The sequence below is a fragment of the Vicia villosa genome, unplaced genomic scaffold (genome assembly GCF_029867415.1).
Source record: "Vicia villosa cultivar HV-30 ecotype Madison, WI unplaced genomic scaffold, Vvil1.0 ctg.001626F_1_1, whole genome shotgun sequence".
NCBI lineage: Eukaryota > Viridiplantae > Streptophyta > Magnoliopsida > Fabales > Fabaceae > Vicia > Vicia villosa.
The window spans coordinates 372,140-384,775 of NW_026705677.1; the positions used below are offsets into that span (position 1 = coordinate 372,140).

At 35.4% G+C, this 12,636-nt stretch overlaps 1 protein-coding gene across 1 annotated transcript; it reads left to right on the forward strand.

Annotated features, from left to right (window-relative positions):
* Positions 1-1,184: 1,184 nt before the first annotated feature.
* LOC131636071 (uncharacterized) lies at positions 1,185-1,931 on the forward strand. Its single transcript, XM_058906717.1, has one exon. The coding sequence runs from the start codon at positions 1,185-1,187 to the stop codon at positions 1,929-1,931; it is 747 nt and encodes a 248-aa protein (XP_058762700.1).
* The last annotated feature ends 10,705 nt before the right edge of the window (positions 1,932-12,636 follow it).

Here is a 12,636-nt window from a genome sequence, read left to right on the forward strand (position 1 = left end):
TATATTCCAATTTGCAAAAATATATATTTGAGTTATAAAGTCTGGTACTTGTTCATGCGACACCTTATCATTTTTATCTCATTTAAGTGTAATTTTCGATAAGAGACTATTTCTCGTGCATTAATTATTTATTTACTTGTAAATTTTTTTTTATCATTTTAAAACACGTTAATAGTTTGGTAAAAAAAAACACGTTAATAGTCATTAATGATTATTAATTACAATAAGGAAAAGAATTCAAATAAGGAATCTCAATTCAAGTTCATGCACTAATGTACATAAAGCATTATAGGATTCCAAATGCCAATGGTAAAAATAGATTGAAAACAACTTGAAAAGTAACATGGTGGCCAAAAAGAATAGAGCAGGGAGTCAAAATAAGGTGCAAAAAGTATGATACAAAAACAGATTCTAGAACATGGTTAAGACTAACTTGCTATAATTTCAATTGATTGATTCCAACGAGAATAACAAATCTTTAGACATGACATTTAAATCACACAAATCATAAAAATGAGGCTAGAAATTTCAAATATTTACACTAACATGCAAATGACTTTTGACTTCTTAATTATTGAGGTGATATCCTGAATTATCTATTTTGGGTGGCAGCTTATGGAAATAATGACATTCTTTTAAAACCAAAATAAACTCTTCCACAAATAAAAATATAATGTTTGTAATTCAAATTTACAACATTTTACGAAGGGGTGTCTTGTGTTATTATAGACGAACCATTGCATTATATGGTGAAAAGGTGTTGTTTCATCAAAAGTTGCAAACTTATGAAACAACACATGCATGACCTATAAATACACATTTATGAATCCAAAATGAAAAACACAAAATCATAAATCCTCTTCATTATTCCAGACAATCTTCCTTGCATTCGAGTTCTTCACCGGTCTTGTGCAGACTCGAGTAAGACTGACATTATCCTGGGTATTCTTGCTTTCCAAACTCTAAGACAATTCAGAGAGTGCTTAAAATACTTTTAAGGAAAATGACTCCATTCACGATTCAGCCTGGATCCTTTTGATCTTTCCGATATTTATAACAATCTTAAAAGTATTTATTCTTCAATGGCTTCCGACGCTGCAGTTTCAAGCATCAAAGTTATGAACTAGGATCTTGTCAAATTGGATCGTTTTGATGGAACTAACTACACCAGATGGCAAGACAAGATGACATTCCTACTGAATGCCTTGAAGGTTCATTATGTCTTGGATCCCCACTTAACACCAATTCCTGAACCAACCGAAAATGATTCTGAAGAAGTCAAGAAGGAGCGCATGAAACGTAAGGAGGATGAAATGCTATGTCGTGGACATATTTTGAACACACTATCTGATCGTCTCTATGACCTCTATACGGATAATTCGTCGGCAACAGAAATCTGGAAAGCACTCGAATTCAAATTCAAGGTTGAAGAGGAAGGTACGAAGAAGTTCTTAATTTCTAAATATTTTGATTTTAAATTCATAGACTCTAAGGTCATTCTTCCCCAAGTGCATGAATTGCAAGTCCTTGTGAATAAAATAAAAGCAGTAAAAATAGACATCCCCGAAACCTTTCAAGTTGGTGCAATTATTGCAAAATTACCACCTTCTTGGAAAGGTTACAGAAAGAAATTGTTGCACAGTTCTGAGGACTTCTCCTTGGAGAAAATCCAGAAACATCTTCGAATCGAAGAGGAATCGAAGGAAAGGGAGAAATTAGAATATGCGGGTCTTTCCAAAGCAAATATTGTGACTAACAAAGGAAAGAAGAAACATGATGACATGAAGAGTCATCTTGGACCAAGAATTATGGCGGTCCTAAAGGTCCAAAAAATGGATGTTACATGTGCGGTAAACCTGGACACTATGCTCGAGATTGCAGACACAAGTCAAAAAATGAGATCAATGCAGTTCGAGCCAATGATGACATAATTGCTACGGTGAGCGAAATTATGGCAATCAAAGGGAAAGTTCAAGGTTGGTGGTATGATACACGTGCTACGATACATGTCTCCTATGATAAGGCTGCATTCAAAACCTATTCTGAGGCAAATGATGGACAAGAAGTACAAATGGGAAATGAAGTCCCTCTAAAGTTGTTGGAACCGGATCGGTCGAACTCAACTTCACTTTCGGAAAGAAAGTTACTCTTGTCAATGTGCTTCATGTCCCCGACATGAATAGGAATATTGTTAGTGGGGATTTGTTGGGAAAACCAGGTATTAAATCTGTTTATGAATCGGGCAAGCTTACTTTGACCCGTAATGGAGTGTTTGTTGGAAAAGGATATTCTGCTGAGGGAATGATCAAATTATGTACTACCGACAATATTATTAATAAATTTTCTAATTCTGCTTACATGCTTGAGTCTGTTTCTTTATGGCACAATAGATTAGCACATCCTGGTATTAGTTCTATGAAGAGACTAATTAAATCTGGATTGATTTCATTCGATATAAATGATTTCAAAAAATGTGAATTATGTGTCAAATCAGAAATGATTAAGAAACCTTTCAAAAGTGTTGAAAGAAATACAAATCTACTTGATCTTGTACATTCCAATTTGTGTGAATTTAATGGCATGTTAACACGCGGAGGAAATAGATACTTTATTACATTCATCGACGATTCCTCTAGATACACTCATGTATATCTCTTAAAGCATGAAGATGATGCTTTTAATGCCTTTAAGATTTATTAAGCAGAAGTGGAAAATCAATTAAGTAGAAGTATAAAAGTTCTTAGGAGTGATATGGGCAGTGAATACTTTTCTACTGAATTTGATGTGTTTTGTGAAGAACATGGCATAATACATGAATGTCCGGCACCTCGCACACCGCAATAAAATGGCATGGCCGAAAGAAAGAATCGAACATATCAAGAGATGATGAATGCCATGTTGGTACATTCTGAACTACCTTTCAATTTATGGGGTGAGGCCCTACTATCTGCTTGCCACATAATCAACAGAATTCCTTTAAAGAAAACCGATATTTCTCCATATGAAGCATGGAAAGGCAGAGCGCCGAATATCAATTACTTTAAAGTGTGGGGGTGTGTGGCTTACTACAAAAACATGGATCCTAAGAGAGTCAAGTTGGGTCCTCGAGGGATAAGATGTGCCTTTGTTGGATATGCACAAAATAGTAAGGCATATAGACTGTTAAATTTAGAGTCTAATGTAATTGTAGAATCCCGAGATGTGGAATTCTTTGAAAATCTTATCACCAAGGATAAAGAATCGGAGTCGGTCGTGAATAAAGAATCTTGTGAAGAAGAATCTTCTCGGATTGTAGAAATACAACCTGAAAGCACTCCTCAAATCATTGAATCACAACCCGAGCCTAGGATAAGCAAGAGAGTTCAGAAAACAAGGAATCTAGGACCAGATGAAATCGATCCTCAATTTATCTCCTTTTATCTGGTTGAAGGAAATTGTAAGAATTTCGTTTAAAGTATTTCGGTCATTCTCCAAGTAGGGGATGATCCTAAAACATACAAGGAAGCAATAAATTCAAGGGACTCTTCCTTTTGGAAGGATGCTATCCAAGATGAAATGGATTCAATCGTGTCAAACCACACTTGGGAACTTGTTGACTTGCCAAATGAATCAAGGCCCATTGGATGCAAGTGGGTATTTAAAATAAAGTACCATAGCGATGGTACTTTAAACACTTATAAGGCCAGACTAGTGGCAAAAGGATTTAGACAAAAGAAAGGCATAGATTACTTTGACACCTATGCACCAGTAGCAAGAACAACCACAATTAGATTTTTTTTTGCCTTAGCTTATTTGAATGACCTTATAGTTCATCAGATAGATGTCAAAACAGCCTTCCTAAATGGATATCTTGATGAGGAAATATACATGGAACAACTAGAAGGCTACGTGCTTCCTGGAAACAAACAAAAGGTGTGTAAGCTTATCAAGTCCTTATATGGCTTAAAACAAGCACCAAAACAATGGCATGAAAAGTTTGATTATGTGATACTCTCTAATGGATTTATTCCTATTTCTTTTGATAAGTGTTTATACACAAAGGTGTGCAAAAACACTGTAACATTCCTTTGTCTCTATGTCGATGACATGCTGATAATTAGTAATGATTTGAATGGAATTTTAGAAACAAAGAGGTATATAACTTCCACTTTCAAGATGAAAGATCTTGGACTTGTTGATACAATTCTAGGGATCAAAATTAAGAGAAATAGTGGGGGTTATGAACTTAGTCAAACACACTATATTGAGAAAATACTTGATAAGTTCAACACATACAATTTAAGGAAGTAACCACTCCTTTTGATCATGTCGTCAAACTTCAAAAGAAAAATGGAAGAGCAGTGGCTCAATTGGAATATGCAAGTGCAATAGGGTGTCTCATATACTTAATACAATGTACCAGACCCGATATATCATTTTCAGTTAGTAAAATGAGTAGATTTACTAGTAATCCAAGTACTGAACATTGGAAGGCAATCACGAGGATTTTTGGCTATCTATTGAAAACCAAAGATCTTGGCCTTCACTATGGTAGGTTCCCTGCCATACTAGAAGGATATACCATTGCGAGTTGGATATCTAATGTTGGAGATCGTAAATCTACAACTGGGTGGATATTTACACTAGCTGGAGGAGCAATTTCTTGGAAGAGAAAGAAACAAACATGCATTACGCTTTCGAACATGGAGTCAGAGTTCGTGGCTCTCGCTTCCGCTGGTCAAGAAGAAGAATGGTTGAGGGATCTTCTGTTGGAAGTTCCATTGGCTAAGGACAATGTCTCAAAGGTGATGATACACTGCGATAGCCAAGCCACTTTAGCAAGAGCGTTCAGCGAAGTGTACAATGGAAAGTCTAGGCATATTGGACTTAGACATTCGTTCGTGAGAAAATTGATTAAGGATGGAATCATTTCACTCACCTATATACGAACAAGCTATAATTTGGCAGATCCGTTTACTAAGCCACTGGCCAGAGACTTAGTAAAAACAACCTCGAGAGGTATGGGGTTGAAAATCCTCGAATAAGAGTTCCGACAGCGGCGACAACCCAATCTTACATTAACAGAACATTAACCTCAAGATTTTCAATGGGTAATAACAAGTCGCTGATTTGGATAATTTTCAAACATTTCGTGATAATGTTAACCTTAAAACGAGGGTTGAGTTTTATTTCAAACTCTTAATGAAGTTCAATACCGAGGGTACGTGTCTCATGGAAAAAAACACAATATGAACTTCACATATGTGAATTTCGAGATGGTGCCGTCTCAAAGTGAGAGTTGGAGTTTCTCTCATAAAAAATTCATGAAAACAGGATAGCATATGGCCATAAATAAGTGCTAAGCAAGATATGTAGAGGAAGAACCTTTAAAGAGTGTGTGTAAGGTAACGCCGGTCTAATCACATGGATTAATGGTTTAAAAGCATTGCTACCAAATATTCTGATTAAACTTTGCGTTATTCTCACTAAGGTTGAGTTTTAAATCGAAAGATACTTAACTGTATTAACACTCTTTTTATCTTTATTTTCTGGAATGATTTTTTGTCATTATTAGAACAAGTGGGGGATTGTTGGAAATTATAAAACAATAATTACCATAGTGTGTTCTAATGTGACAAAAAATGGGAATAGATTTTTGGTTGTTGCATAAATTTGTTTTTTGAATTCAAATTTACAACATTTCATGAAGGGGTGCCTTGTGTCATTATAGATGAACCATTGCAATATATGGTGAAAAGGTGTTGTTTCATCAAGAGTTGCAAACTTATGAAACAACACATGCATGGCCTATAAATACACATTTATGAATCCAAAATGAAAAACACAAAATCATAAATCCTCTTCATTATTCCAGACACTATTCCTTTCATTCGAGTTCTTCACCGGTCTTGTGCAGACTCGAGTAAGGCTGACATTATCCTGGATATTCTTGCTTTCCAAACTCTAAGACAATTAAGAGAGTGCTTGAAATACTTTTAAGGGAAAGTGACTCCATTCACGATTCAGCCTGGATCCTTTTGATCTTTTCGATATTTCTAACATTATCTATTTTGGGTGGTAGCTTATGGAAATAATGACATTCTTTTAAAACCAAAATAAACTCTTCCACAAATAAAAATATAATGTTTGTGATTCTTCAAGTGTATACACATGCATGAGAATAAATGTACTATTTTGTTTTTGTTTGGGGGTATGGAGAAGAGGGATAGAGAGAGATTTGAAAATATATATTTTTTAATATAGAATTTTTTTAAATATTTTTTGAAACTTTTTTTTATAGAATAATAAAAGAGAGCTCGTCATTGATATATTTTTAATTTTTAAAATACTATAATAACATAAATTATATTTAAATAATTTGTCTAATTCCTCTAAAACTCCTCCATCAATACAATTTTTTAATTCTTTTAAATTAGAAAGATTTTAATTTTTGAATAAAAATAAATCTTTTAAAACCTTTATCGTTTAATTTCTTCTATTTTTTTTACTCGATTCTTTTTTTTTTAAATCTTTCCTTCCCTCTTCTCAAAACTCTCGAATAAAACGTCAGAATATGCTGACTTTTGTAGTTAATATAGAATAAAAACTTTTGAACAAGACATGCATTAGTAATTCATATTATATAGCCATTAAGATTGTGAGGATGGACATTTTACATAAGATTGAAAAGGAATTGTTAAGAGTCTCACATCGGACAATATATAGCCTGAACATGTTCTTATAAGTGGGGGAAATCCTCACCCTACAAGCCGGTTTTGTAGGGATGAGTTAGGCCTAACCCACACATCTTAACATGGTATCAGAGCCTGGTTTAAGATCCGGTGGGCCACCTTCTATGGTTTCCGCTATCGGGCCACCCGCCATTTATTTCCATGCTCCAGTTGTCTAGTCCTGGGCGTGAGGGGGTGTGTTAAGAGTCCCACATCGGACAATATATAGTCTGAACATGTCCTTATAAGTGGGGGCAATCCTCACCCTACAAGCCGGTTTTGTAGGGATGAGTTAGGCCTAACCTACACTTCTTAACAGGAATATTAAAATTGTGAAATAAAATATTGTAACTAATATCTAAAATTTAAAGATATTATCCAATTAATTTGTATGATTGAGATAATATTGATAGCTAAGTCGTAAAACATTATAATAAAATTTTACTACGATAAAAATAATTCATCCCATAATAAAGAGGAATGTGAGGCTTACTTAAAATTTTACTACGATAAAAATAGTATATCCCATAATAAAGAGGAATGTGAGGCTTACTTTGTCGGACTATACATAGCTCTCAAAATGGGGGCAGAGAAAGGGTGATCAAATATGATTCATAGTTGGTCACATCGCAAATCAAGGGATGGTATCTGACTAAAGATACAATCTTGCAGCACAACTTAAAGAGTGCGAAGGTTGTTATGGCTAAGTTCAACAAGGTATAAATTTAATAATTTCCCGTAGTGCAAAATTCAAAGACAAGTTTCTTATCCAAACTCGTTAGTTCTAAGATAAGGGGATGCAAATAAGTTATACTTGTTGAGATATTATTGAGATTTGTTGAAATATTAATGGGATTGATATTATTAATATAATATTAAATATAATCTAATCTAATAACATCAAATATAATTTAAGTTGTGTAAGCTTAAGCCCAATCAGGATTGTATAAAAATAGTGATAGTCTGTATCATTATTTATACAATTCAACAATACAATCCTTATTTCCTTTATTCTCTCCTCACTAAAAGTGCCTCGCGCACTAACAAATTGGTATCAGAGCTTCCAGTTATTGTTCTTGATCGAGTTTTCAAGGACTTCACGTTAGAGATCGTGTTTCCAGGAAACGTGAATCAATCGCTGCAAAGATCCCAAAATTTGCCCATCTTATTCCATTCACAATTATTCAAAGCTCAGGAGTTTCATCAAGGCATTCTCCTAAGCAAGGATCTCCTAAAACTAGGGTTTGGTATCTCCCTGAGGAAATTAACAAAACAAGGTCTCCAATGAAGTTTCCCATGGTTCATTATGTTTCAGGGCACCTCCATGTCAAAGATCAAGGTTCAATTCCAAGGATTGCTCACTCAATGGCTCAGATGATCCACAGTCGACTATTGTGACCTAAAAGTCAATCATGGTCAAAGTACGGTCATAACTCCGGACTTTTGGTAAACATCAAGTATTTAAGTTTATATCCACCATTTGATCAAAGGTTGATCATGATCCACTAATAAAAACTCAGAAATGAACAAATTCAAAAAGTCCAAATTAGGGTTTTTAGGAAAAGTCAACTCAACTTTGACTGGGCATAACTCTCTCATACTTTATCAGAAATTTCTCACTCAAAGCCTATTTTGAAGGAAATTGGATTCTCTACAACTTTGTCTCTCACAAGTCAAGGCCAGAAATGCTTCATTCAAGAGATATGATCCAAGAGATTATAGGTCCTCCAAAAAGTCAATAAAATATACCTTTTGGGTCAAAGCTCATAACTCGAGCACGGGAGCTTCAATTGAGATGAAACAAAAAAGGTCATTTAGAGGACTCTCTAACCTTTCCAAAAACTCCAAGAACACTTTCATATGTCAAAAATTGAGCAAGATACAAGTTGTACAAGTTAGGAGATTTTGTGGAAATGCATAAGACGCAAAGTGAGCAAGTTTGATTATTTTGACTAATGGGCCTAAATTTTGGATTTCTAACATGATTCTAACCTCACATGAGACCCATATTTCCATTCTTGTGATTCCCATTATTTCTATCCTTTTATTTTGAAATTTATTTATTTAAATTCAATTTAAAATAAATAAATAATGGGAAAATATCTAAGGAATGTTTGCATATATTTTTGAAGGGAAATCTTGATCACAATATCATGGAGATTAGTTTGGTTTGATGATAGAAAAATATTGGATAAAAATAGAAAAAAAATCATGAGATTTTAATCAATTTTCTTTCTCTCTTGATAACCTAGTATCCAAGCCCAAAAGAAACCCTAAGAGAGACATATATATTCTAAAAATAATTCAGGGAGAGGAGAGGACGAAAATTAGGGAGAGAAACCCTATTTTAAGCTTCCAAAGATAAGAGAAAATTAGGGCACGCAAGGGAACATTCATTGGCCACGTTCAATCCATCCTAACGATTGAAATCCCTTCCTGAAGATCCAAGGGGTGAGAACAAGCCAAGAACCATGCCCAAAAACACTTGAACATTGCATATCGTGATTGGTATTTTCTCTTTTATTTTGGATTTCGTATTTCACTTGCATGGATATATTAACCTGAACTAACAATACCAATGAGTTCATGAGGCGACATAGACCAGGTCCGGACCATTACATGGAAGCTTTCACGCGAGAACTGAGCCGTGCCATTGTTGGCCGTGTGTTTGTCTCTTCTGTCATAGCGCATGATACAGCGATCTACAGGCCAAAAGGACGTCACCATCGAGATCGCAACCCTCGAATTAGGGTAATAAGGTACTCTTGGTTCGTTTATTCTTCGTATTTCGCAGGCTCTAGATTTCTCCTCGCCGGAGAAGACGAAGAGGAACGCCGTGGGTGGTGGCCGGAATCGCGTGTACTGGTTGGTCCAGACGTGGCAGCGTGATATCGGCTCAGTCCCAAGGGTTGACCGTTTGACTTCCCGCGTGGCATAATGGAGAAAGATGATTGGCCTTGGTTTTAAGTTGTGGGACCCAGTTCTCGTTTTCTTTGACTCTTTTTAAACTAAATTCATTTATCTATATTTATGGTGTTGCGTGTAAACGTTAAACAAAAAACGTTTCTAGTACAGGTGGTGAAGCTGAATGGAGATTACCCCAAACACCAGGGTTCGAACCCTGTGAGTGGCAATTATTTTTTACTAACTCCTTGGTTACGTTTGCCTATGGATCCAGCGTATATGCTCACTGCGCACTATCATGAACCCTCAGTTCTCCACCATAGGATCTCCTATGATTCAGATCTAACGTACAGGGGCTGCAGCTCCACCATGGACCATCAAGGAGACGCCACATGCAACCAAAACCAGGTTTTCTATACTTTTATTTTCTATATATTATTTATTTAGTTATTAGATTAAATGTTAATTAAATATGTTTAATTTAATCAATTAATATAATTAGGATTAGGATTATAAAGTTAATATTAAGGTTATGATTATTATTTCCCCGATTATATTCCCGATTACTCGATTACGTCGATTAATTTATTTAATTATTTTTTATTACAAAAAATCATAAAAACTCTAGAAAAGCTTATTAGAGTATTAGGGTTTGCCCAATCCCACTGGCCATTTGACCAAAGATATTAGGGTCAATTTATTATTCGTTTCGACCGAATCAATCGCTCGCGATGGTTAATAATCGATTAATTATCTAATTAATTAGATACAAATTAAAATAATATTTATTTTGCTAAATGATTTTAACCAAATCTATTGGTTACGATGATTAGCATTGCCTCCTTAAAAATTCGTTATTATTTGTAATCGAATCTATCGATTATGAGGGGTAACGATGAATTAAATAATTAAAAACACGCACATTTGCTATTCGTGATAATTGAATCTATCGATTATAGTGGTTAGCAATCCTCTCTTCAATCTGTTAGCCATGGTAATCAAACCTATTGATTATCACAACTAACGGTAACATATTAAATCAGGGTTGTACGCCCAAAACTTAAAACATTCAAAACACTAAACCACGCAACTACAGATTTCAATACTGCGATTTTCAAATCTACGATAAGGTAATTCAAAATACCTTCGAACTTCGCATTTCAAAACTACGATAGGTCATTCAAAAAGCCTTCAAACCATATTAAATCAAATTCTAATCCTAAGGGCGTACAACCCTTCCCCGAACTACGTTGACTCTGATTCTCCATAAGGAGGTACGTAGGCACTTGGCAACAAGGCGAGTCCCCTTCCCCATAAATCTCATTTTCTCCCGATTTTTATTTCCTTAATCACAAACCTTTAATCTTAATAATTTGCCATTTACCCTATTAACTGTCTGTTACCTTTCTTTATGTTAGCCATAAACCTAACCTTATAGTGTAACCCTTAGGAAAGGGTTGAGGGTGCCTAACACCTTCCCTCGACCTGAATATAGTAGCTTATCCTGAATCTCTTAATTGTGTAAAGGTTTCCTATTCGCCTTGGTAGAATAGGTGGAGACTCTAAAGCTTAATTTTTAGGACAGGTTGCTACACTATAACTGTGAAAAGTGAGGTCACTTGTCTAAACATTGTTGGTACAGGAAAGACAATGGATCGGCTAAAGGCAAGGACGAAGGAGCGAACTTTGCACGCCAAGATTCAAATATGGTGGTTATGGTTGCAGTGGAAGATAACCACGTCAAATCCAAGATCTGGTTTCTCGAATCATGTTGCACATGACTGGTCAAAAGGTGTGGTTGGCATATTTCGACGAATCGAAGAAGAGCAAGGTAAAACTTACAAATAATAGTTCGTTGCAAACAGAAGGTATCGGCAACATAGTTTTTCAAATGAGTACTGGAGGGAAATCTATGATCAAAGATGTAATCTATGCACCTGGAATAAAGTGCAACATGCTAAGTGTTAGACAACTGTTCGACACCCAGAACAATTTAGTCTTGAAATCTCCAATTTTGAAGAACATGATGTTTAAGACCATGATCAATTAGACTGAAGTACAATGTCTACAAACTGTTGTCGACCATAAGGATAGTTAGTTGTGGCATTTAAGGTTTGGATATTTGAATTTTCAATCACTTAATCAACTGATTACTCAAGATATAGTTACTGGTATTCCAAGTCTTGAGATGCGTGATAAATTTTGTGAAGGTTGTTTAGTCGAAAACCAATCCAGAAATTCTTTCGCTTTGACTATGCCAATGAGATCGTCCTACATACTAAAAGTGGTACACTCAGATGTATGTGGTCCATTTGAAAAATATACCATTGGCGGAAACAAATATTCTATTTAGTTTGTCGATGAGTTTAGTCGAAAGTCGTGGATCTATGTAATCAAGAGAAAGGGTGGAGTATTTGAAATCTTTAAGGGATTCATCTGAAGTTTCCTGAAAAAGTATGGAGTGGAAAACGACCATCAGTGAATCATCTGAAGGTGTTTGGATCTACGTGTTACAAGCATGTTCCTGATGCAGGAAAAAGGAAGCTTGATGATAAGAGCGAACCTGTGATTTTGGTAGGATATCATAAGACTGGTGCATACATAGTCGAAGTCGAACCAGTTGCTAATATTCCCAACATAGTCAAACCAGTTGAAATTGTCAAAACTCTAGTCAAACCAGTTGCTAATATTCCCAACATAGTCAAACCAGTTGAAATTGTCAAAACTCTAGTCGAACCAGTTGCTAATATTCCCAACATAGTCAAACCAGTTGAAATTGTCAAAACTCTAGTCAAAGTCAAACCAGTTGCTAATATTCCCAACATAGTCGAAGTCGAAGAAGGTGTGAATGCTACAAGTCAAAGACCTTAAAGAACTCGAATTCTTCTAGCAAGACTTCAAGACTATGAAGTAGCTGGTGATGATGAAGTCACACTGTAGCAACCTGCCCTAAAAATTAAGCTTTTAGAGTCGCCACCTATTCTGAAGGGCGAATAGGAAACCCTACGCAGTTTAGAGATTC

Excerpts from the sequence above, each read along its gene's own strand:
- LOC131636071 (XM_058906717.1), top strand. The coding sequence starts at position 1,185 with ATGACATTCCTACTGAATGCCTTGAAGGTTCATTATGTCTTGGATCCC.